This window comes from Trichosurus vulpecula, chromosome 3 (genome assembly GCF_011100635.1).
Source record: "Trichosurus vulpecula isolate mTriVul1 chromosome 3, mTriVul1.pri, whole genome shotgun sequence".
NCBI lineage: Eukaryota > Metazoa > Chordata > Mammalia > Diprotodontia > Phalangeridae > Trichosurus > Trichosurus vulpecula.
The window spans coordinates 240958558-240985832 of record NC_050575.1 but is presented as its reverse complement, the minus strand read 5'-3'; the positions used below and the strand labels follow the sequence as shown (position 1 = coordinate 240985832).

Here is a 27275-nt window from a genome sequence, read left to right as displayed (position 1 = left end):
TAATTTGGGTGGTGAGGTTTGTGGCACAGGGTGGGTGGTATCAGGAGGCCCTGGTTCTAATCCTGGATCTGCCATTAACTAGCAGTGTGGTCAAGAGTCTGGGCCTCAGTTTTTTTTTTAATCTGAAAGCAACAACACAACTAATGATGATAGAGGTCAATCAACCAATCAACCAATATTTATAAAATGCCTACTATGTACTAGGCACTGTGTTAGGTTCATGAATAAAGCAATCTCTAAACTCTCATTATAATGGTAACTGACATTTATAATCTTTAATGTTCCTCCAATTCTAACATCTCCATTCTAAATCCACCCTGATAGTGAAGTGCTTAGAATAATTTCTCTAAGTGTTAAATTTAATTGAAAATCAGGCTACTTCCGAATATAGTCTCATGTATATGCTGTCATTTTAAAAAATGTAAGCCAATGTGGATTTTTAAGCAAAAAAGGGTTTTTTTGCATGTATTTCACACTAAGATCTATGGAATATCCCAAGTGAAAGAAGAGTGTTATAAGTAAAAGGTTAAAAAAAATGGTACAATTAAAAGTGAAAGTATAAGTGAAGATTTTTGTTGCTGTTCAGTTGCGTCCAATACTTTGTGACTCCGTTTGGGGTTTTCTTGTCAAAAATACTGGAGGGGTTTGCCATTTCCTTCTCCAGCTCATTTTATAGATGAGGAAACTAAAGCAAACAGGGTTAAGTGACGTGCCCAGGGTCATACAGCCAACAAGGGTCTGAGGTCGGATTCCAAGTACCACTTCCTGTGGCCCTATATCCACTGTGCCTTCTAGCTGCCCCAAAGTGAGCATAAATATATGCAAAAGGTAAAGAAGTAGAGGAGAGAGTATTGGGTTAGAGTTTAGAGTCCTAGCAGGCTCTATTCCCAATCAGTCATATGACGTTAGGTGATGCACCCACTCTGGTTCAGTTTCCTCCTCTGGAAGATGATGGAATTGGGACTAATAATCTTGATGATCCTTCCCACCTCTGACATTCTAAGATTCCGAGATTGTTGATGTTCAGGTTTGGGAGCTAAGAAAATAGAGATGAGGGAGGGTAGGGTACCAGCAAGGCTACCTGATCCTCCCTAGAAGAAAGGAGGGTGCAAGGAGGAAAAGTCTGTAGAATTATCTCCTTGTGGAGGACTGGGCTGGTCATCTGGCAACATGGGTCTGGCTAACTCCATGTGATGTTGTAAAAATCACTTAAACTCTCTTGATGTACTAAGTTTCTTTGTCAAATGTCTCTTCTACATTTAAAGGTCATAGGGCCATTGATTCAGAGTGAGAAGGAACCCTAGAGATCATCTAGACTAACCTCTCATTTTACAGATAGGGAAACTGAGGTTCAGAGAAGTCTATGAGGTGACTAGATTGTTGAGTGGACAGAGCGCTGGGCCTGGAGTCAGGATGACCTGGATTCAAATTTGACCTCAGACACTTACTAGCTGTGTGATCCTGGGCAAGACGTTTAACCTTGTTTGCCTCAGTTTCCTCATCTGTAAAAATGGAATAATCATAACACCTACCTCCCAAGGCTGTTATGAGGATTTAATGAGATAATGATTATAAGGGACCCAGTGCCTGGATCATAGAGCTACATAAATCTTAGCGATGACGATGCTGCTGCTGCTGTTGCTGTCTTGATCAAGATTATGTTGGTATTAAGAGGTAAAGCTAGAATTTGAAATAAAATCTATTGTTCTTTCCACTCTCTTACACTGCCTACCCATGTTACCACTTTTGAATTTCCTTCCTGTAGAGGAGGGAGGTAGGGGAAAGGGAGTTTGGAATCACTCATGATGTTAAGGATTCAGGAGGCAATGTCTGTGAAGTGTTAGATGAAATGCACTTAATTTTACAGAACTAGTTTAAGGAATGATCATTCACTATTGCCTAAAATCCCAAAATGTGCATTACTTCAAATATACTGTTAATAAAGCCCAAAGCAAGAGCAATTTACAGAATGTAGCGACTCCCTGTTGTTATATGGCAGACAGAGATGGGGTCTTGGGAGAAACTCTGGGGCATTAAACATGAAAGATTCAATAACCATTCTAACCATGAAGTTTCTTAACTAATGAAACGTATGACCCATTTGGTGTGCTGACGAAGCTCTTTCCTTTCCTTTCATAGGTGAAAAGGGAGACACAGGAGATGTAGGACCACCAGGTCCCAGTGGAGAACCAGGTAAAGTATTCAGGGGATGAGAACAATTCACTTACCATCTTTGAAAAAAAGCAGCCTCCTGCACAGTAATTTTTAAAAGCTTGAAAACAGGCAGCAGAGATAGTTAAAATACGTTTTCCTGGTTACACAGGGAAGTACAGTAACCGATCACATCACATTGTATTTAACATGATAGAGCATTGGTGCTCACTGTAAATGTTCTATCTTCCTTTGTAATTACTACCTTATTTTGATGATGATAAATGAGAGGGTGAATAAATGCTTTTCATTTGGTCCATGGACTTCAGAAGGATTTCATCAGGGAGACTTTAATAGGCATTTTTGAGTGGGTGCCCTCTTCTCCATAAAGGCCTTTTCCTCATTTCCAGCTGAGATCCCTTTCTTCATATGTTGCCTTCTCCCCAATTGAAAGTGAACCCTCCCTTCTCAAATTTTCCTAGATCACTTTTTTTGTTTTTGGATCTCTCTTTTATCCCCACTACTTCCTGCTTTGTAAATGTGAAAGCTTTCTATTCTCCTTAGTAGAGTGTTACCCAGAGGATGGAGGTGGAGTGGGGGACAGGCACTAGGCAATTTTTGTGCTTTAATCCCCCAAAACAGAGCATAATACCTGGCATGGTCCTTAGATAAATAGATGGGTGGATAAAACATCTATTAATCGTTTGCCATATGCCAAACACTGTGGGAATAGAAATACAAGCAAGCAAGACACTTCTTGCCTTCAAAGAAGCTTACATTCTAATGGGAGAAGGCATCACATAAAAGAGTGCTGAAAATGGGGAAGTAAAAGAGTGGGCTTGAGAGGATGAGGAGAAGGCAGGGAAATATTAGCAAGGGGCTTGGAGGTAGAATGCAGGGGAGATGAAGATCATGGCCTAGTGTGGTGTGGCCTGGGCCCTGGCAAATGACTTAATAAGCATTTCTTTAATTGAATATCCAGAGCCCTCTTTTCCCTTTCGGTGACCATTTTTAAGGACTTGATTATGAGATGTGATTATGAAATAATGAAATTCATCCATGCATGTACCTCAGGATTGTTGTCCAAGCTTCTTTCTACTTTCTTGGACCCCCTCTTTGGGAATTGCCTTCTCTCTCTCTCTCTCTCTCTTTCTCTCTCTCTGTCTCTCCCTTCCTCTTCCCTTTTCTCTCTCTCTCCCCCTTTCCTCTCTTCTCTTCTCCTCTCTTCTCTCTTTTTCCTCTTCTCTTTCCCTTTTTCTTTTTTTCTTTCTCTCTCTTTTTTCTCTCTCTCTTTTCTTCTCCTTTTCTTTTCTCTTTCTCCTTTCTCTCCTCTCCTCTCCTCCTTTCTCCTCCTCCTTCTTCTCCTCCTTCTCCTTCTTCTCTTCCTCCTCTTCCTCCTTTAGCTCCTCCCTCCCTCCTCCTCTTCTTCCTCCTTTTTCTTCTTTTCTCTCTCTCCCCTTCACACAGACTCACACACTCACATTGTGTAGGCACAGGATCTTTTCCCCTGACCTCTTCCCCATTTCCCCTTGATCCCTCAGCCCACAATCCATAGCAGTGGTCTCTACCTTTTCAAATTTTCCTGGGTACTCTGGATCTCCCTTAGGTTTCCATATTGTACTGTATCTGTCTGTCCACATGTCATGTCCCTCCTCCCCACAGTGTGAGGTAAAGGCTTTGAGGGTAAGAATTATTTTTTTTTGTCTCTGCTGCCTAGAACATAGATATTGTGAAGAATTAACTCTGACAGGGCATGATAGATTTTAGAGCTGGCAGGGACCTTAGAAGCCATTGAGTCTAGCCCCTTCATTTTTTATAGATGAGGAAATTGAGGCACAGAGAAATTAATTGACTTGCCCAGGGTCACATGCCTAATAAGTGTCTGAAGTAGGATTGGAACTTGGATCTTTTTAACTCTAAGTCCAGGAGACCATGCTTCCCCTCCTCTCTGCTTTATTCTTCCTTCTGCTCCTGCTTAAGCCAATAGTCCAAGGAGCTCTAGAAAGGGTCTGTGCTGGTTCTTGCCTGGGGCTGGCAGCAGGGTATGGGGTAGGAGCTGTGAGGTCAGACACACAGTTGGGAATCTGGAGGGAATCTTAGCATGAAGCTCTTTAGGAAATGGACTGATTACGTGACATGAGCTTAATCCTGTGCTGCCAGCAATGAGCTGTAAGTAACAACATAGGCTCTAAATGTGAATTGTTGGCAGTCACATAGTAGGCAAGTTGAGCACTGTCTCTTTGTTACACATAGTGTGTGTTTGTAAAGTACTTTACAGTTACAAGGTGCATTACCTATATTGTCTCATTGGATCCTGCCAACACCGTGAACATCCCTGTGAGGTAGGTAATTTAAGTATTTTTATTCCCATTTTATAGATGAGGAAACTGAGGCTCTAAGAAGTGACTTGTTCAAGGTCTTTTAGCAAGTGGAAGAGCTAGCTTCAGGACCCATCTCGATGCTCTTTCCACTAGGAGATGCTACCAAACATGTTATAAATGTTGTTGCATTTGTACAGTGCTTTATTAAAGTACTTTCATATCCACTGTCTCACTTGGATCTCACAATATTATTATAAAGTGTGCAGTACAGATGATATTAGCTCCATTTGGTAGACGGAGAATCTGAATTATGCAAATCAAGAAGACAATGGTAGAGATGGAACAAGAAGCCAGGTTCCTTTGGTCCTTGGTATCACTATCTTTTGTTTTTGCCAAACATTTATTGAGTGCTTATTGTTTACAAAGCCCTATGCTAGGGACTGGGGCGTGGGGGAGGTGGGAGGAGGAGGAGGAGATCCACAGTTTAGGTAAACATGATCGGGGCAGCTAGTTAGTGTAGTAAATAGAGCATGGGCCCTGGAGTCAGGAGGACCTGAGTTCAAATCTGACCTCAGACATTTGACACTAACTAGCTGTATGACATTGGGCAAATCACTTAGCCCCAACTGCCCTGCCTTCCCCCCTCCAAAAACAAAACAAAAAACATGATCCCAGCTCTCATAAAGTTTAGAGTCTAGTAGAAGAATAAGACCTGAACACAGAAAACTATAGTTCACAAAATTTTAAAGTGCATTAGAGAGATGCAGATTAGTGACATATGAGGTCAGAGAGAGAAAGCTCCTTACGGGGGAGTGGGGGAAAGTTTCCTGAAGGAGCTGGCATTTGCATTTGGTCTTAAATGACAGGTAGGAATTTGATAGGCTAAGAAAGAGAGGTAATGTCATGAATAGGAAACAGAGTGAGCAAAGTCCTGAAATCTAGAAAGGCATATTTGTGTTTAGTTGTGTCTGACTCTTTTGTGACCCCATTTGGGGTTTTCTTGGCAGATACTAGAGTGGTTGGCCATTTCCTTGTCCAGCCCATTTTACAGATGAGGAAACTGAGGCAAACAGGGTTAAGTGACTTGCCAAGGGTCACATAGCTAGTAAGTGTCTGAGACCAGATTTGAACTCATGAAGATGAGTCTTTCTGATTCCAAGCCCAGTGCTCTATCTACTGCATCACCTAGCTTCTACCCAAAGAGTGGCTGCACCCAAGGTTGGGTGCGCAACAAGAAAAGGTAGGAAAATCAGGATGGCATCAGATTGTGGAGGGCTTTGAATGCCGGGAAAAGAAACTTTATTCCATAGGGAGTAGGGGACCACTGAAGATCACTGAGCAAGGGAATGATATAACCGTATCTTTGGGTAAGAAAAATTATTCTGGTAGTGGATTGGGGAAGGATTGGACCAGGATGGGAGCAGAGGTGAGAAAACTTATAAGGAAACTATTGCAATAACATAGGTAAATGGTCATGAGAGCTCGATTAGGATGGTTGCTATGGAAGTAAATGGGAGGCCATGGATGATGCAGAGATGAAATTAGTGACATATTGGATATGAGGTGAGGGAGAAGGAAGAGTCCAAATTAACTGAATGTTCTGAAGTTTGAGACTAGGTGAAAGGTGGCACAACTGCAAAATAGTGGAACTGTGAGAAGAGTAAGTTTTAGGGAAATACAATTAATTAGTATACTTTTGGAGTAATTGAGTTTGAAATACCAGTGGAACACCAAGCTAGAGGCATCCTGTGGTAATGGAGACATGGACAGGTAGCTCAGGAGAGAAGTAAGGGCTAGGCATATAGATTTGGAAGTCATCAGCATAGAGGAAGTGGTTGGAGCCATGGGAACGCATGAGACTGTTAAGGGAAAAGCGAGTAGAGAAAGAAGAGACAGGGCCCTAGGACAGAACCTTGGGAGACATTCATTCTAAGGTGCTAGAAAGAGGAGTTGGCATAAGAGATAGAGGAAGAGCTGTTTGAAAGGCAGGAGGAGAACCAGGAGAGTGTGTTATTTATGAAGCTAAAGCCCCTTATAGAAGGGTGTGGATAATAGCGTCAGATACTACAGAGGGGTCAAGGAGGTGCTCCAAACAGGGCATTGGGTTTAATAGTTAGGAGATGACCTTGGAGAGAACTGTTTTAGTAGTGTTGTATGGGCTGATACCATAATGGTAGGGGATGTGGACAACAAGTAGAGCCATTGTGTACATCTTTTTTTCTTCAGAAATTAAGAAAGGAGAGATGAGATTTTAGGTAGATGGATTTAAGGTACATCTATCTATCTACAGATCTACGTATATGTACATTCCTAGTCCAATATTCCTTTTACTATATTAAACTACCTTTTAATATAATAGAATAACGGCATCATAATCCAAGAGGGGTTGTGTAAAGGAGGGAAGACTATGGAGATTTACATTCCAAGTGCACCCAAGTGCTATATCTGAGTATTACTGGAAGATACTTAGACTCACATGGCACTTACTCTTTATGTACTGTCTAGATATTTGTATTCTCCAGAATACTGGCTCCTGATTCTATGTAGCAGTGTGATTAGAACATTATTGCAGACAAACCTTTCTGGTCTACCCCTCTCCCATATACACTGAGTTTGGAAACCTGCTTCTTCCAGCTAAGACATAAGTAGGAAATCAATTTAACCCATCTTTCTTGCCACTGGCTAGGCCTATGATAAATTGTAAGGCTAAAGAGCCAGTGGGTCATACACCAATTTCCAATTTTAAGATCTTTCTACTTAGGGCTCTGTAATCTACTATGTGCCAGGCATTGTGCTATGGACTTGACAAATATTGCCTCATTTTATCTCCGTCACATCCTTGCAAGGTAGATGCTATTATTATCCCCATTTTAGCGTTGAGGAAATGGAGGCAAGCAGAGGTTAAGTGATGTGTCTATTGTCACACAGCTGGAAGTATCTGAGACTGGATTTGAACTCAGGTCTTCTGGACTCGAGGCCCGGTGATCTATCCATTGTATGACTTAGCTGCCATACAGGAGTTTTTTTTACTGGAAATTCTCTGTATACACCAAAGAAACCACAGGTCCATGCCATTCCTTCCCACTCTCCTCACCCCCTCTAAATCTTTCCCTTCACCCTCAAGAAAGAGTTCAACAAGTAATCATTTGAATATTAGGTGATATTTAATTTGAAACACCAACAAAACTAGTTAAACGCATTGTACAACTGATTTTCTGAAAGTCAGGCTTGTGGTTTTCTGGCATAATGAACTCTAGGTGAAGACAATTCTTTTTCCAATGCAGACGGGCACCTTCTCTATAACTGAGAAAGGGCTGGGGGCCTGCAGCACTGACAGATTGTCTTGCCTAGAGTCATACAGCCAAAGTGGGCCCGAGGCAAGACTTGTACCTCAGTTTCCCTGACTCTAAGGGCAGTTCTGTATCCATGACTCCACACTACTTCTCTTTTGCAGCTATTTAAACGTAAATAAATCAATTGCACCAACAAAATTTCACCACAATGGCTTACCATTTTAACTTTTAAAAAATCATTGTTATAGTTTTTTTTTCTGTTTAATCTTCCCTTTTATATAGTCATAGTTGAGAGGCAAGATGGAATAGCAGATAGAGAGCTGGTCTCAGAGTTAGGAAAGCCTGGATTTCCATCCTGCCCCTGAAACATCCTGCCTGTGTGACCTTGTACAAGTTCCCTAACCTCTTAGTGTCCTAGGCAACAGTCTAAGACTATAGAGTGCAGTGTAAGAGTCAATCTGCATTGTTAGAGGTAATGTCCGCACTGGGAGTTCCTTATACCAAAGAAATCTCAGTTTGGTTAAAAAAAAAGTCATAGTGACTGCTTGGTTCTTCTGATCCTACTTTCTTTACTACGTCGTCTTTCACACTGGTCTTTCTAGATTTCTTTATTTTTTCCAGAATCATCTATCATAACTGCATTACGGTATTCCATTACATTGCTCTGCCTCAGTTTATTCAGCCATGTACCCATTGTTGGACATTTTATTGTTTCCTGTGTGTGTGTGTTTGAGTAGCATATTACAATCATTTTCATGATTCTGTTCAAGTAAATAGCCTCTGAGTAAAGTATGGAGCAGCTAAGCGGTGCTGTGGATAGAGCACCAGACCTGGAGTCAGGAAGATCTGAGTTCAAATTTGGCCTCAAGCACTTACTAACTGTGTGACCATGGGCAAGTTACTTAACCCTGTTTGCCTCAGTTCCTCATCTGTAAAATGGGAACCCACTGGAGAAGGAAATGGCAAACCATTCTAGTATCTTTGCCAAGAAAACTCCATGGTCAAGTCCATGGGCTCATGAAGAGTTGATTACGACTGAACAGCTGAACAACAAAAACTGAGCTGTGCCTGGGAAAAAAGAATCATCGGGTATAGGAAAGGGGAAAAAACCTTTGTTAAAAAATGTCAGAGGAGGAGCAAGGACAATAATTTATACATAGCACTTTAAAGTTTGCCAATATGCTTTGTGTACAGCATCCGAAACGAGCCTCCCAACAGAAGTAGGCACTACAGCTGTCATTATTTCCATCTTCCCTGTGAAGAAACTGAAGGTGATAGAGTTTAAGGGACTTGTCCATGGTCACACGGATGAGTATCAGACACAAGACTTGAACCCAGTTCTTCCTGACAAAGTCCAACAATCTATACATTATACGACACTATCCCTCAGTAGGATAATGACTACTGTGGGAAGTGTTGTTTTGTGTGTGTGTGTGTGTGTGTGTGTGTGTGTGTGTGTGTGTGAGATTCTCTTATTCAAGTCTCTTTCAGTTAAAAGTCAGTCACAAAAATGAGAGTGTTATTCACTGGCTTACATCTCTGAATGCTCCACAAGTCAGAAGCACTTTCGAATAAACTCTGAGACAGCTGAGTCTCTAGGGAGAGAGGTGAACCTTACAAATGGAAAACAGGAGCTCCCCTTCCTCAGAGGATCCTATTTTAATAGTTGGGGGAAGGACTTGTCAGGCCACTCAGGGGTCAGAAAGTTTGGAAAGAAGATGAGGAAACAAATCTTTAAAACTCTAGCTCCTCACTGAAGGGGATCTTCTCCAGAGAGCCGTAATATACTGCAAGTACCGATGCACTCGGCCATAGCAAGTGCCTCAGAGAAATTTTAAGAATTAAAAATAAAAAGCAAAACTCCAAAGTTCAAATATAAAAAGAAAGTTTTGTGTGGAAGCAGTGACATGAATGCTTCTGACAATAAGCTGGAAGGGATAGCAAGGACACAGAGCTATAGAGTTAGGATGCAAAAAGAGCTTGACAGGTCAAAAGATATGCAGAAGCTGGAAAGGTAGAACTTAATAGGAATTAATGTGGAGTCCTGCACTTAGGTTAGTGAGGGGGGGAGAGAGAGAGAGAGAGAAAGAGAGAGAGAGAGAGAGAGAGAGAGAGAGAGAGAGAGAGAGAGAGAGAGAGAGAGAGAGAGAGAGAGAGAGAGAGACCCCGAGAGAGACCAAGATACAGAGAGACCGAGAGACACAGAGACACAGAGATACAGAGACATAGACACAGAGACAGAGACAGAGAGGGAGAGAAAGAAGAGACAGAAACAGAGAGAGAAACAGAGAGGAAGCTAGAGAGATGGGGACAGAGATAGGAGAGACAGAGACTGAAAGAGAGAGAAAGAAGAAAAGAGAGAAAGAGAGAGAGAGAGAGAGAGAGAGAGAGAGAGAGAGAGAGGGAGAGAGAGAATGAGAAAGTGTGTGTTTTAGTTGATCAAAAGTTTAAAATAAGTCAATAATGTGACACAGGGGCCATGATAGCTAATGAGGGCAGGGACTATCTTTTGCCTCTTTTAGTATCCCCAGCACTTAGCACAGTGCCTGACACATAGTAGGTGCTTAATAAATGTTCATTGATTTGTTGTTTGATTGATGGTACCACTGCCCTCTGCCTTGGGCCATTGACAAACTGCAGTGTAGAAGAGGGTGACCAGATATTGAAGGCACTTGAAACTGCCTATGAGCTAATGAAATGTATAGCTCTGTACATATCTTAAAGCAATATATACACTCTGGCTATTATTATGAGGAAGAGTTGAGGGAAATGGGAATCATAAATTAGGAGAAAAAAAGACTTAAGAGGGACATGATGGCTGTTTAAAAAAAATGGTTGAGCATCTGCCTCCTGGAGGAGTGATTGAACTGGCTCTTAGCGGGCAGAACTAGGGTTCAAATGTTGCCTCTGGCACTTAGTAGCTTTGTGACCCTGGGCAAGTCATTTAATGTCCACGGGCCTCCTTATCTGTGAAAAAAGATTGGACTTGATGGGCTCTGAGGGTCCTTCCTGTTCTAGATCTGTGATTCTATGAGTGGGGGTGCAGGGAGGGTGTGTAGATAATACCTCTAAGGTGCCTTTCAACTTTAATGCTTTGGTTACCTATTAAGGATGCTGTAGAGGGAAGCCCTGTTTTGTGTGGGCCTTGAGGCTCTGCTTCAATAAATAAGGCCCAAAAATTCCTTCCAACTTGGACATTCTGTGAATGGATGGTCATCTTTAAATCAATGAATGGCTATGTCATGGAGCTTGAGTAGTTATTTTCTATATCAGCCCTGCCTATTCCTCCTTGGAAAACATAAAAATCCAGAAGGAAGGAGTAAGATTAAGTGCAAGGAAAACATTTCCATCTTCCCACCCCTAAATGTGTAGAAGAGATGACCAAAGAGAGTTGTAGATTCTTCTTTCTCAGAGAGAATTAAAAAAAAAATGATTTCGTTGATATCTTTTGTTTTTATTTTACTTTCGTTTCTCAATATTAATTTCCCATCCTCCACTTGGAGAGACATTCCTTATAACAAAGAATAGAAAAGAAAGAGGAAAAACCTCAGCAAAATGAACCAATACATCCATTGAGCCTAACGGTATATATGTTGTTCTATACCCATAGTCTACTACCTCCCTCAGAGACTTTCATCTTGGTGTAGTGCAGAGGCAGTCAGGTAGAACAATGAATCGAGCACTGGATGTGAAGTCAGGAAGACCTGAGTTCAAATCCAGCTTCCTAGCTGTGTGATCCTGGTCAAGTCACTTAACCTCTGTTTACCTCAGTTTCCTTATCTGTAAAATACTAAAATACTAAAACCTATTTCCCATGGTTGTTGTGAAGATCCAATGAGATGGTAATTGTAAAGTGCTGAGCGCACATAGTAAGAGCTATGTAAATATTAGTTGTTATTGTTGTGGGCTATGTGAACCTGAGCAAGTCGGTTAACCTTTTTGGGCCTCAGTTTCCTCACCTGTAAAATAAAGGGGTCAGGCTTAATGACTTTTAAGGTTTCTCTTCCAGCTCTAACACTAGGATTACTATGTGAACTAGGACTGAGGAGGCTTGAGGTCTGTGATCTCTGGTTCCTCATTTAGCCTCTGAGGCCCTCAGTTTCTCCATCTGTAGAATAATGGTGTTAGAGTCGATGGTGGTTTCAGCTTCCATGCCTTGATCCTGTAAGTAGAGAATCCTTGCCTTCTTAGTTAGTTGCCACGTCTGATGAGATGAACCCCGCTCTCCACAGGCATACCTTGTGAGTGTAGCCAGCTCCGAAAGGCCATTGGCGAGATGGATAACCAGGTGGCTCAACTGACAACTGAGTTAAAATTCATTAAAAATGGTATGTTCATGTCAATGTTTTCCACCCCCTCCCCTCTGCATTTTTCCTCCCCCCAAAGATAAAATGGCTCTTAAGTAATGTTGCTATGTTATCCTCTTTGCTGTCTGTGTCTATTTTCTTTTTGTGGTGTGCATTAAGTTTGTTTATAGAAATGCGAGTGCTCACTTTTCAGCACTGCCCTCCCCCGCAGCTGTCGCTGGTGTGCGCGAGACAGATAATAAGATATATCTGCTGGTGAAGGAAGAAAAAAGATACATCGACGCCCAGCTGTACTGCCATGGCAGAGGAGGGAACCTGGGCATGCCCAAGGACGAGGCCGCAAATGGCCTGCTTGCCTCTTACATCAATCAAGCCGGCCTCACTCGAGTTTTCATTGGAATTAATGACCTGGAAAGAGAGGGCACTTTCGTGTATTCTGACCGATCCCCCATGCAGACCTTTAACAAATGGAGGAATGGAGAACCCAATAATGCTTACGACGAGGAGGACTGTGTTGAGATGGTGGCCTCTGGGGGCTGGAATGATGTGGCCTGTCACATCACCATGTATTTCATCTGTGAATTTGACAAGGAGAATGTGTGAGGTGGAGGCCCCTCTATTTAATCTCAAGCAGGGTCTGACTAAGTCACTACTCGTTTATAAAGTAAAATTATTAATGCTACAGTCTCCAAGTATCCGATAACATCAGATAACATGTACAGCTGTAAATATGAGAGATATTTCCAATATCAGTGTTTACTCTTCAAAAGGGAAGAGTTTTAGCCAGTCAGGGCTTCATTCATCTTAGCCTAAGAGAATGTTATGGGTTTAGAAGGAAAAGAAAAATGTTTCTCAGGTTGCGATTTCTGAAGTAAAGTTTTAATATCTTTTTTTACTTTAGTCAAAATGTTAATTGTGTGGATGTCTCTCAGAATTGTTCCCACTACGGGAAAAAAAAAGCCCTTGGCGGTCTCTAAGCTGTAAAATGGAATTTTAAAATGTTACAATAGTTACTCACAGATATTGGCAGTGGGGGCTACAGTCGACTAGCTTCCTTCTGGTTACTGTGGAGGGGGAAAAAGAACCCTTTCTTCCTTTTGCAGAAATTACTGTCGATGGTTTGAAAATATCACTTTTTATTTCTGTATGCCTGCTGGGCTTGAATTGCCCCAAAAGGAAACAACTTTTCTGTGCTTCAAACTTGGATTTCAGGAAGAAAAAAAAATTATTCCCAAAACAAATTCCTTTGAGTGAGTGTCTCTTTGTTCCTGTATTACCCATGTTTTTTCCCATATTGTCACACCACTCCATTGGCCCATTTTTCCTACCCATCACATATTTTTCTAGTTACAATCCAACCAACAAAACCCTTCATTTCTCTAAGAAGAAAATGAAAAAAGGAGAGAATTCTTTTTAAGGTTGGTGTTTCAGGCGATTAAATTATTCACTGCACCAGAAGACCTTGGTAAATTACATGATCAGGTAGTTTACCTCTGACACAAACCCTCCAAGGACAAAGGATCCTATGATTTAAAGCTGGAGAGGGCCTTAGAGATCATCTATTTAGTCCTATCCTCTCATTTTACCCTCCTAAAATGAGTCTCGGAGAGGTGAAGGTCATTTGTCCAAGGTCACACAGACTCTTAAAGCTAGGCCAAGATTTGGATATGGTCCTTTGACTCAGGATTCCATTACACCATTCAATCTCCCTTTACTGTTTACTACTTTTTACCGGCAGCTATCGTGATATACAAGCATTTCTCTCATCAACTGTCATACTAAAATTCCTAAATTAATCATACCTTTGAGGTAAGGTGCGAAAGGTGACTTTTAGAAAGCAAATATGTTGTGTGGGAGGAGTCACATATCTAGGGGGCTCCCCTGATATATAATATCCCCTCCTCTCAATGCTTCCTCAGGTTTGAGATATTTTCGTGGGTTAGCTTCTTCTCAGGGCTATAGCTTGTGAGCTGCACTGCCCTCCAAAGTGGTTTGTTTTTTTTTTAACAAGGCCAGAGGACACAGAATTTCAAAGCAAAGGCTATTTAGAGAGCAAAGCAAATTAAATGACAAGATTTTTCTGCCTCGTACTGAGGCATCTAAGCAGTAACCAAAGCACACAAAAGTAACATGTAGGATATATTCTTCATCAGATTACCACACCATGAGTGTTGGAGGGCACCCATGAAGAAAACATATTGTGACCAGTGAATATACATGGAGGGGATAGACAGGGAGTGTATATGTGTGATGTGTGAAGGGAACCACATGCTAGAAACACACGTGGCCAGGGCACATGCACATAAGGATGTATGTGATTGGGATGAACACTTGATTGGGACAAGTCACTTCTCACTTTGCAGAGCCTCCGATGTCCCCTAGGGTTGTCATTTGCTTTGCTGGGTAGCACATCTCTCCTCTCTCCTGGGCATTGCATAGTATCTTTTGAGCCTCACATCCTTCCACTTTTAAATCTATGTGCCTCTAATGCTCTGGGTGGCTACGCAAACAAATTTAGAGATGAGAACAAAAGGATTGGGGTTAGGCTGGGATCCTCTGCTCTAAATTTCTGACATCATTGTGTATACCTGCCAACAACAAAATCTGTCTCTTGTTGCCCAGTACAAAATTGATGGTCTTTCTATACTCACTCCTAAGGCACTATCTTGAAATGGAATACTGAACATTTGGAGGAGGCAGCATGATTCAGTGGAATAAATATTGGCTCTGGAATTATAGGGGCAACTAGGTGGCACAATGGATAGTGTGCCAGACCTAGAGTCTGACTTACATACCTGAGTTCAAATCTGGCCTCAGAACCTTACTAGCTGTGTGACCCTCGACAAGTCACTTAACCCTGTTTGCCTCAGTATCCTCATCTGTAAATGAGCTAAAGAAGGAAATGGAAAACCGCTCCAGTATCTTTGCCAAGAAAGTCTCAAATGGGTCATAAAGAGTCGGATGTGAAGAAAGTGACTGAACAGCAGCAGCATCTTGGAATTTTAGAGCTTGGGTTCAAATTTCATCTGTGCCATTTTCTACCTGTGTGACCTTGGAGAAATAATTATAATTCTTCGGGCCTTGATTTCCTGATTGGTAAAATGAAGAAATAGGACTAGATGGTCTTTAAGCTTCCTTCGAGTTCTGCTGTGATCACAGGTATGGGGAGGACTAGATGCCCTCCGAGTGAAGCTTTGAGATTCTATGAGTTTAGTCCACCTAGGCTTATATTCTTTTAATATAGTTTTCCCCTCAGGAGAAAATTTAATTGCTTTGTGGATGAGCCTGATAGCCTAGCCCTGAAAGGCTGCTCTATATTTATTATCTGTCAAGTTGTAAGGGGGAGTGGTGGTCATATTTGTTCTTAATTAAGTTTCTATATTGGCAAAGCCAGCTCTGCTCAGTCTCAAGGAGCAAAGATACCCTGCGCTTTTGGTACCCTTTTGAGCTTCTTTCCTAAGCCCATGCTCTATTGGTTTCCTTCAGAGGATGGAACTTTAATCTACTAAAGAGAAAGTCTGTGCTTTCTCTGCATAAGGCTTAATCATGAGTGGAGGACCGAGTATTTCTCATAGCCTACCTATCTCCCTGTCTTTCCCTCCTTCCTTCTTTATAGGGGAGAGGGTGAGGTGTTAAGCAGGCATTGGATTCTGTTCCAGAAATAGGATTTATAGCTGATAGAAGCTTTAGAGATCATTTACTTTGAACCTCTTATTTTCACAAATGAGGAAACTGAGGCCCAAGATCCAAAGACTATAAATGTCTTGCTAAAGTCAGACAATGTCACAGTCAGAATTCTGACTCGGGTCTTCAGATACTGAATCCAGCGCTCCTTCCACTCTAAACTACAGGGGAAGGGGAAATATTTATTAAGCACCTACTGTATGTCAGGGGCTTTACGAATATTATCTTGTGATCTTCACAATAATCTTGTGAGGCAAGTGCTGTTATTGTCACCTGTTATCACCAATATTATCATTATTATCACTTTGCAATTGAAGGAACTGAGGCAGACAGTAGTTAAGTGACTTGGCCAGGGTCACACAGCTAGTAAGTACCTGAGGTTGGATTTGAACTCAGGTCTTCCGACTCCAAGTTGGAGGTTCTTTATTGTGCCACCTCACTGCCTCTCAACTTCTCGGTTGGGCATGAATACTATAAGATAACCATAAGCCTGTTGGTAAGAATTTTTATGAGGAAGAGAATCTGCTTCTAGGATGTGTTGTGGGCAGGAGATCCCACGGGAACCCTGTTTTCAGCTCCAATTAGCTTTCAGTCTGGAAGATTTCTACTGCAGGGGAAGGGAGCGCAGTGGCTGGGTTCTGAGCAGCCATGCAGTGTGGCATAGTGGAGAGCTTGTTGGTTCTGGTGGGTTCACACTCCCTCTCTGGCACTTTTTACCTGTGTCGGGCACCTTGGCCTCAGCCCTTGGTTTTCTTACTTGTAAAATGCAGAGTTCGGCTAGATGATATGTGAGTTCCCTTTTAGGGCTACGATTCAAAGAGTGGTCTTCTCGGGACTTTTACATTTTGAAGTTTAGCCGTTCAGCTTAGAGCCCTAGGGAAATGGCTATGGAACTATGGGGTTTCGGTGCTACACATTTTTAAAAGGAGCAAGGACTAGAACAAGCCATCCCCTTTTAGAACCATTTTAATTGCTGGCTAGCTAATAACAACAATAGCACACTACTTTAAGGTTTGCAAAGTGCTATTACCTCATTTAATCCTCACAACAACCCTTGGAGGTAAGTGGTACTATTATCCCCATTTTATAGATGGGGAAGCAGAGGCAGAGAATGGTTAAATGACTTACCCGGAGCCATTTGGCTATTGAGTCTGAGACTGGATTTGAACTCAGGTCAGGTATTCCTTACTCCAAGACCTGTCCTCTATCTTCTGCCTCACCTAGGGACCATTTTCTATCTTGCAGTACAGTAGATTCATTGAGAGGTAGCATAACTCCTTGGAAAGAGTGTTGGACTTGGAGGAACTGTATTCAAATCCTGTCCCAACTACTCACTCACTGCCTGTGTGACTTTGAGCAAGTCACTCAGTCAGTCAGCAAGCATTTATTAAGCACCTACTATGTGTCAGACATGTACTAGCTGTGTGATCCTGGGCAAGTCACTTAACCCTGGTTGTCTCAGTTTCCTCATCTGTAAATGAGCTGGAGAAGGAAATCGCCAACCACTCCAGGATCTTTACCAAGAAAATCCCAAATGGGTCATGAAGAGTCGGATATGACTGAAAAGCAGTCAGGCACTCTGCTAAATGCTGAGGGTACAAAGAAAGGTAAAAGATAGTCCCTGCTTTCAGGGGTCTTGCAGTCTAAGGGGCAAGATAATGTGAACAATGGTATACAAACAGGATAGAAATAGGATCTGTAAAATGAGAAGTTTGCTCTAGGAAGCCTCTGAGGTCTGCTCCAGCTCTAAATGTACAAATGCGCTTTTTAAGGCTTCCCTGCCTAGCACCCTCTCCTGCCCGCGTGGCTGTTAGTATTATGTTGCTATTTCACTTCTTTGTATGCATTTTGTACATCCCTCCCTTGCTCAGATCAAAGTCAACTGCAAGTCATGGCACCATTTCCCTGATGTCATGGTCCTCTTTGAGAATGAAGGACAAACACGACCTGTGAGTAGCCTCTCCCTTTCCCTTTCCCTCTCCTTTTCCCCCTCCCCCCTCTGTCCCTTCTCTGCCCAAAAGAAGGTACATTCTGATGGCTGAAAGCTGCCTCCTTAACTTTGGGTTTACTGGCTAGATTTCTTTCTCAAAAACCAGGCCTTAAAACCAGTTCACTCTGGAGCTCATAGATTGGCCAATAGGTCCCTCCCCTCCTAGCACAGAGTGAATGTAAATACTAAATAGTAGCTGTTTCACTTTTGGCCAGGAACCCTGAGAGTCTTCCCCTGCCAGTTTGATTTTTTTTTTTGAGTTTTGATTAAAGGAACCATCCCTTGATCAACTTCTTAAAGAGGCCTATTCACTCACAGTGAGAACCTGAAAAGACCTTAGCTAGAATGGGCCAGGGTCTCCCATTGCATCCTGAGCCATCTCCAGTCATCCTGACGAATATCTGGTCACTGGACCCAGATGGCTCTGGAGGAGAAAGTGAGGCTGGTGACCTTGCACAGCCCTCCCTCACTCAAATCAAAGTCAACTGCAAGTCATAGCATCATTTCCCTGATGTCCTTTGAGAACGAAGGACAAGGACAACAACAACCACAACACAATGCATTTCGTATTTGTCTCCCTCGTGCCTGGCATAGAACCTGGCACACAGTAAGTGTTTAATATATGCTTGTTATTTGATTAACATAGAAATGACTTACATAACTACAAAACTCTCGAAAAAGGAACCTTCATTTTAAAAAATTGTTGAAGCCAGCCACTCAGTTCTTTATTCTGAGGCATAGAAAAAGTGTCTCCATGCAGAAGCCTAATTCTGTATCCACTGCCACTGTGCTCCAATGACGTGGGCCCTACATTTGGAGTCAGACTTCCTGAGTTTGTAATCCTGGCTGTGAACATTTTCTTTCTCTTTTTTATCTCTATTTATCCCCCCCCCCCTTTATTTTTAATCAGTTTCTTGATCTACACAAGGAGAGCTTGACTAGGTGATCTTCAAGACTCTTTTAGCTTTAATCAGCCAACCAACAAGAATTTATTAAGCTCCTACTACGTGCCTGGCACTAGGGTGTGTGAATCCAAAGAATGAAGGAGAAAATCCGCTTATGCAACATGAAACCTGTGATTTTTCTCATGCACACAAAGGATCTTTGGTTTCCAAAATGATTAGCATGAGGGTACTTTAAATAGTCAGCTTTCCTAATGAATTTAAAATAGGATTCATTGACCCAAATTTGATGTACTCCCAATTTCAGAACAAAAGAACATCTCTTGTGTAAAGAGAGGCACACCCACAGCAGAATTCTGTTCTCTAATGGAGAGGGAAGGAAGTCTAGTGAGCATTTTGGAAAGCCAGGATTTATTAGGTACTTCACTGGGGCATGACCAAAAGGCTGGCATACAAATTCTTCCAGGGCCTCACAAGGAGACGCGTGGGCAATGATGGATCTGGGAGAGATAAATGCTGTAATGGAAGCGGGCCTCTGGAAATCTGCATTTCTATACTGCCATCTCGTGGACAAACAGGGGATTTATGGGAGAAATCAGAGTTCCCCATGCTCTGCTTTTCAGAAATGTCGGCCTGGAGGATGCATTGTATATATGGAGGGAAGCTATCCAGTCACGCTTCTCTTTATGGTTCAGATGGGCAGTCCTTTGAAAGATATGGGTGCCGCACAAAGAGGACAAGGAAGGAGACACATAAAAAAGTGACAGTGACAGAGGAGAGAGATGTTCTAATGGAGTCATTTTTCTCTCTGATTCCATTGTCTCTACCCTGGTGGTCTTTGTCCCTGCTACTCACTGCCTGTGTGGTGTTGGGTAAGTCATTTAACTTCTCCAGCCTCAGATCTCTATCTATGAAACAAAGGGAGTTGGATTAAATAGCCTCTAGGTCCCCCTTCCAGCTCAGAATCAATGATCCTAAAGCTTCTTGTTTGCCTGGTCCCTTTCCTACCCTTAACTATACTGGTGTGATCTTCATTTTTCCCTTTGTACCCATTTTGTCTTTGTCTTGGGATCTAGGCTATTGCAATAGCCTCCTAATTGGTCTTTCCACCTTCATTCTCTCTCCATCCTTCACACTACAGCCAGATATATTCTCTCTATCTGGAGATCTTATGTGGCTCCTCTGCTTGAAAATCTGTTCAGTTATTCAGCCTTGTCCAACTCTTTATAACCCTATTTGGGGTTTTCTTGGCAAAGATACTGGAATGGTTTGCCATTTCCTTCTCCAGCTCATTCTACAGATAAGGAACTGAGGCAAACAGGGTGAAGTGACTTGCCCAGGGTCACACAGCTAGAAAGCATCTGAGGCCAAATTTGAACTGAAGTCTTCCTGACTCCAGGTCTGGTACCTGCCACCTAGCTGCCTATGAATCTTTAATGGTTCCCTGTTGCCTAATGATTAAAGTTCAGACTCTGACCTGGCATTTGATAATCTGGCACTGCCCTACCTTTCTAGACTTATCTCATGCTATGCTAACAACAAACTGGGCTTCCTGCTGTCTCCTGAGCATGGCCTATGCTCTCCTGTCTTCAGGACTTTGTTGATGACATTCCTGCTACTACTAGGAATATTTTCCCTATCCTTCCTTGTCTGTTGAATTCCTATCCATTCTTCAAAGCCCAGCCTGAGTGCTATTTCCTCCATGAAGCCTGCCTTGATTCTGATTGTCTCGCTAATAAACTCTCCCTTCACCAATCCTCCCCCCAGCACTGTGTTTCATACCTCTCAAATATACTACCCATGTATTATTCTATATTATAGTGTTTATGTTATAAACACTATAATATAGTTCTAAGTCATAGTATAGAAGATAGTGTTTGCCACACAGATTCTTTTCAGAAAGGACTTGAGAAATCTATACTTGGGAAAAGTGTGTGTGTGTGTGTGTGTGTGCGCGCTTGTGTGCGTGCGTGTGTGTCTGTGTTGGGGTCATTTTTTCACAGAGAAATGAAATATTCTGGATGCATAATACAAGGCTTTCATTAGAACTCTCCAAAACTAATATCGCCGTGGGATGGGGCTGCCAATGTTCCAGCAGGGGAGGGGCTTTTGTTTCTAAAGAGCAAGGGGTAAGAGGAGGTAAGACCAAAGAATGGATGCCAGATGATGAATTCAATTCAGCTAAGCTCAATCGACACTTATTGAGCGCTTGCTTTATTCTTAGAACTGTGCTAGTATTGTGTGGGAGATGAAAAGCCATATAAGACCAGGTTGCTTCCCTAAGGAGCTTGTCAGGAGTGGTTTATAATCTCTACCTCCACCCACCCCGTCTCCCTTGGTTTTGGTTTTCTAAATTCAATTTCATTTTATTTTAATTTTCGAATTCTCTCTCTCCCTCCTCTACCCATTAGAAAGGAAAGAAAACCAAAACCCTTTATAAGCATGTATAGTCAAGTAACACAAATTCCTACATTAGCCATGTCCAAACAAACAAACCAAAATATGCTTCAAACTGAACTCTCGGTCCATCACCTTGCTATCTGGCATTGGATAACATGTTTTATCATGAGTCCTTTGGAACTGTGGTTGGTCAATGTGTTGATCTTTCAAAGTTACTTGTTTTTACAATATTGTTATTTTTGTATAAACTATTCTCCTGGTTCTGCTCACTTCACTGCTTCAGTTCATACAAGTCTTCTCAGGGTTTTTGGAAACCATCCCCTTCATAATTTCTTATACCACAAAAGTGTTCCATCACACACATATAATATAATTTAGTCATTCCTCAATTGACTGCATGCCCCCTAAGCTTCCAGTTATTCTTGTTTTCCTTTGAATAGCCTAGCCTCCCAGGTCCTCTACCTCCTCCACTCTCCTTATCTCTGTATCCAATCTATTTTGACTAAGTGCAAGAGTGGTCACACCTCAGAATCCCCTTCTGTGCTCCACCCCTGCTCAATTGAATTTTCACCAAGTGCTGAAGCTCCTATTTATAACTCTGATGGGAAGAACACTGGGGTTACAGTCACAAGACCTGGGTTCATATCCTGACTTTCTCACTTCATATCTGACCTCGAACAAGTCTCTTTCTCTCTCTGGGTTTCAGTTTTCTCGCCTGTAAAATGAGAAAGTTGTCCGACATGATTTCTCCAGTTCCTTAAAGCTCTGAATAATGATAGCATAAGGTTTTCAGCAAAGGAGAAACTTAATTTTATCAGTTTTTCCCTGGGGGTGATCAGATATGGGGGTGGGTGGTGGGTGGGAACTGACTGGAAATAGACTTATAGGAACCATGAAATCAGTTTATTAATTTATAATGGAGAATTAGCCATTCTAATCCAGCGATACAATTTATTAAACATTGGCCAGGTGCTGGGCAACAAAGAATCTGCCTCTGTGCTCAGGGAGTTTACATTCTATTTAGCCAACAAAAGAGCCTAGGCTAGATTGGGCACAGGATAAATAACAGTGGCAGCTAGGTGGCACAGTGGGTAAAGTGCCAGGCCTGGAGTCAGGAAGACCTGAGTTCAAATCAAGCCTAGACACTTACTAGCTGTGTGATTCTGGGCAAGTCACTTAACATATACAATGAGCTGAAAAGGGAAATGACAACCAGTCCAGTCTCTTCGCTAAGAAAATCCCAAATGGGGTCACAAAGAGTCAGACATGACTGAAATGACTGAATAACAAGAAGTAATGGTGGCGTGTGAAGAAACCTATGAACCTGGATTGTGCCTTGGGCCCATGGGCACGCTCCCTCACCACCCTTCTCCCTCTCATAGGATCAGAGATTTAGAGCTGAAAGGGACCTTTAAGCCATCAAGACAAAACCTCTCTTTTTTATAGATGAGGAAACTGGCACCTAGGAAGATTAAGCAGCTTGCTCAGTCACATAGCTAGCAAGCATCTGAGGCAGGATTTAAATCCTCATCTTCCTGTCTTGGAGTCCAGAGCTCTATCCCAAGCTGTCTTTCAGTATCCAGGGAACCCTATTCACTCTCAAGGTGCTCAGGAAACAGAAGGATTCTGATGAGCTTTGAAAAGGAAAAGAGAGCTGGCTGATTTCCTGGTATAATTCACTCAGGCTGAGGTTGAGTCTGGAGAATGAGGCCCGCCCCTCTTTAGGAAACCCAGAATGCTTATATGCCCGATGGAATACTAAGTCTCTCTCCTTTGGATGGGTCTGTATAATCACTGATAGAAGCTGGCTTTTCTTTTTGAAGACTGCATGCAGAGCCCAACTCTTTTGTTATGACAACATTACCTTAGATGAGTTACAGTTAATTAGATCATAGCTCATCTTAAGCTAGTTACATTTTAGTCTCTGATGAGATTTGGGAGAAGGCTCAGTCTCTTGATGAGATTTGAGAAGGGCCCCAGTGTAAGAAACTGTAGCAGTTTGGTGTGGTGGAGAGAGCAGGGAATTAGGAATTGAGAGTTCCTGGATTAAAACCCCACCTCTGCTATTTTCATCCTGTGTGACCTCCAACAAATCATGTCAACTGCCTGGCCATTAGCTTCCTCATCTGTAGAATGAAGGTGTTTGATTGTCCCTTAGAGGTCCCAGGGTGCTCTAAATCCTATGATCCTTAGCAAGGAAGGTAGTGGGGCTGAGCGAGAGTAGGAAGACAGTAGCCACGGCCAACAGCCCCAAGAAGTGCACCTGTGCTTCTCCCTTGCGAGGGCGGCTTGCAGCCAGCTCATTACAAGCAGGGCAGAGTGGAGTTCCCACTGTGTATGTTTGGAAACAATCCTCCCACCACCCTGCCTGTGGAGAACCTCATAGGTGCTTGGAGGAAGAAATGAGAAAGAGACGGTCGTAACCTCACTGCAGAAGAGCAGGCCAGACAGGTGGTCAAGTGTAGATGTGCTCTTCCTTTTCTATGTCTCTCGGTATTGTCCCTGTGGGTAGTGAGCACTTCCCTTGGCGGTGGTTGGTGGTGGGGCCTTGCCAAGCCATTCTGCTGAGCTTTCCCAAGGTAGTCATGGAGAACAACAGAGACCACGAAAAGGATCCTGTAATGTAGAAACTGCCACAAATTCAGTGGGAGCTATGTACCTTCTCAGTTGTTCCTTTTTGTGTCAAAGGTCAAGGGAATCTGATACCCAGCCCTCTCAGCAGCCCTTTGATTAGTCACCTCTTAGATGGGTTACTACTGTTGATGGCATCCTCATTTCCATTTTGTATTGATGGTGTACATTTTTAGAGGGAAACATGTTTGATTCAATTCTCAAACAGTGACTCGTAGGCACTAGACGTTATGATACCATGGTGCACGGTGGATAGAATCCTTCCTTTGATACACATTGGCCATGTGATCCTGGGCAAATCATTTAAGCTTTCAATACTCCCAGGCAACTCTCTATTAGTATAAATGGAAGAGAAAGTGCTGATCTGCATGGGAGTAGAAAACTTCCCCACTGGGAGTCCCCTATACCACTGAATCAGGTCTATTTCCACCTACCATCCTCTATGTACAAGTCACTATGCTAGGCCATGGGCACACAAAGACAAAAATGAAAAAATTCTTGCCTTCTAAGTTTATTGGTGTCAGATTTTAGTGGTTCTTCCTATTAGTTCAGCTTTTCATTGAATAAAATAAAATTTAAATTTGTCAAGCATTTGTTAATTTAATTCAATTCAACAAGTATTTATCAAGGGCCTACTAGATTCTATAGATAACACAACAAAGAAGTAGTCCTTGTCCTCGAAGATCTTACATTCTACTGGACAGAGGTACCATGTGTAAAAAGAGAAATCAACTCAAAGTGATTGAAGAGGGGAGGGGCGATTAGAAAAGACTTCTGGTAGGAAGCGGCAGCTGAGACAAAACTTTGAAAGAAGTTAATGATTTGAGGAGGTAGAAATGGGGTGGGGGTATACATTCTCCATTTGAATCTTTGCAAAGGAACTTATCCCCATGCTTGGCAAAAAGCAAACAGGCCCATTTGGCTGGATTGTATAGCGCAGGAATGGAGGATAGGGACCAGACCTGTAATTTTCATTGGTGAGGAGATGGAGTAGTTCCCTCTACTAGTGCAAGTTGGCACCTTCTCTGTGACATATAGTCATGGAGAGTTGCCTGGAGCATTGAGAAGTTAAATGACTTGCAGAATCAAATGGCCATTTAGCATCAGAAGCGGGATATGAGGCATTGTCTCCTGTTTCCAAGGCTCACTGTTTGGTACCGTCTCTCCTATCTCCAACTAATGACATCCCACACATTCTTTAGGGGAACGTTGTGAAACAAGTCTGGAAAGGTAGGTTGGACACCTTCTCTTCCCCACAAAGGAGTTTGCATTTTATGCTAGAGACAATAAAGAGCCGTGGAGTATTCTCCGACAGGGAATAAGATGGTTAGAACTATGCTTTTGGGAGATGATTCTGACAGTTGTGTGCAGGATAGAATAGAGGAAAGAAAGTAGAAGGGACTCTAATTAGGAGGTTATCCAGGCAGGATATGATGAGTTCCGAAGTTGGGTGGGCCACTAGGGGGACTGGAGAAAAGGGGCTGACTGGGAGAGAGGTTGTGGAAGTAGAATTGAGGTGGCAACTAACTGGGGTGAGGGTTATCGAGGAAGGTGAAGAATGCCAACTTTGTGCTGTAAGCATATATCAGCTCTAAACCTCTTTAGAGGCCTCCTCCCTCTGTACCTTGGCCTGTGTCCTATCTAGTCCAGGTTCTGTTCTGTGCTAGGAAATAGCTAGCTGATCTCTTCATTAAATTCAGACTATGTGTTAATGATTGTTAAAATGTTACTATGTGGATCTTTTCTAGAAGTGTGTGTGTGTGTGTGTGTGTGTGTGTGTGTGTGTGTGTGAGGACTTTCTAGAGATTTTAACTTCAAGAAATGATTCTCATTAGAAGAGTTGGAACTTAACCTACTATAGCAAGGGATAGGAAGACATGAGTATGATTTGGGGGCCCTAGAAGCACCATCTAATTGAACCACATAGGTCACAGTTATTCTGCCTTTTAGTGGGATTGGTCTGGGACAGGGGTGGGGAACCTGTAGCCTCGAGGCCGTGTGTGGCCCTCTAGTTCTGAAGCGTGGCCCTTCGATTGAATCCAAATGTCACAGAACAAATCCTTTGTGATGTCTGGATTCAGCGGAAGGGCCACACTTGAAGACCTAGAGGGCCACATGTGGCCTCAAGGCTGCAGGTTCCCCATCCCTGGTCTTGGATATCCCAGGAAGACTTTGCATAAGTTGTCCATGAATTGAACACCAGCAGCATGGTATAATGTGAAAAAAGTAGTGAATCAAGAGGTCTTAGAGTACATATACAGGATTATAGCATAGTGGAATATATATAGTATGGTATAGTGGAAAGAATACTGGATTTGGAGTTCGAATCCTAGCTCTGCCACTTCGTATGTGACCCTGGGCAAGTTACTTAGCTTCTCTGAGCCTCAGTTTCCTTATCTGTAAAATGTTGGTGTTGGACTAAATGGCCTCAGAGGTTTCTTCCAACTTTAGATATATGATCCTACATGGCCCTTAAGTTCCCTTTGAGCTTTAAATCTATAGTCTCTGACTAGGGGTCAGGGAGCCCTGAACCTGAATCCCAGTTTTGCCACTAACTTTCTATGTGGACATGGATTAAGTCACTTGTACTTTCAGGGCTTAGATTGTTCCATCTATAAAATGAAGTGTTTGAACTGTATAATCTCTGAGGGTCCTTTTAGTTCCAATATTTGATTCATCTACTAGTTGCCTGAGGGTTATTTGGGCAACTAGCCTGATAGCCTGCAGGGTGGCCCATGCTTTTCTGGGGATGGTTGGCACTCAGTTGCCAAGCTCCGTCCTCACTCCAACCCCTTGTGACATCACTGAGGACATCATTAACCACCAGAAAGCCTTGGCCTCTTCAGTCAGACTCTTACAAGTTCTGTCCCAGCTGGCACCCTGACATCATGGGAACTTGTCTGGCCTTTTGGGGAAAGATTGATCAACCCTGAATCTAAGATTCTCTACTTTCATGCCAGGCCAGATTGCCACCTGAGTCAGCCTCGCACACCGCTTTTTATTTTGGTGATCATTGCCAACAGAGTGAGGCCACAACGGGAAAAATATTTCATCTAAGCAATGAGCATTTTGCATGTTTGAAAGGTACGTGTGAATACCCTGGTTATCTTTTAATCAGACGGCAATACCTACAGATGGCTCTGGGTAGTGACAGATTTGGGCTCTGAGGGAGATGGGTGTGATTGTATAAAAAGTTTTAGAGACATAATTTCTGGGTAATTAAACATTTTATTAATTATGTTAGTGAGTAATTAATGAAAGGATGGTCATTTGGCTGTCTCTCCTAAACTAAAGACAGATCATGGGGGCTTATATGCCCTTGGAGGAGTGGGTGTTCCTCAATAGTAATTAATTCTGATTGGTTAACGATTAATGAATGAATAAATATTTTAATGAGAGGTGGACCTATTCTAGTGAGAGGCTGGGGGACATGACTGAATATGTTACTCTTACTCCCAGATCACTGCCCCTCCTTCCAGCCTTGGGTTAATATAGACAAAGGATTCCTCTCCACTCGCTCCCCCCAACCCTGAGTAGAACACAATGGGCCAAAATTCACCCCATTAAATTCTTTGGAAAGTTTTTCTAGTTGGATG

At 42.5% G+C, this 27275-nt stretch overlaps 1 protein-coding gene across 2 annotated transcripts in view; it reads left to right on the top strand.

Moving 5' to 3' along the window:
• Window positions 1-13313, top strand: part of COLEC11 (collectin subfamily member 11) — a 68266-nt gene extending 54953 nt beyond the window's left edge. The window contains exons 5-7 of one of the 2 annotated variants that reach the window (XM_036753053.1): window positions 2140-2193; window positions 11998-12093; window positions 12284-13313. In XM_036753053.1, coding sequence (XP_036608948.1) covers window positions 2140-2193; window positions 11998-12093; window positions 12284-12675 — 542 coding nt within the window. In that variant the 3' untranslated portion in view covers window positions 12676-13313. Of the gene's footprint in view, window positions 1-2139; window positions 2194-11997; window positions 12094-12265 lie in introns of both variants that reach the window. The other variant, XM_036753052.1, reaches the window with a different exon arrangement.
• The last annotated feature ends 13962 nt before the right edge of the window (window positions 13314-27275 follow it).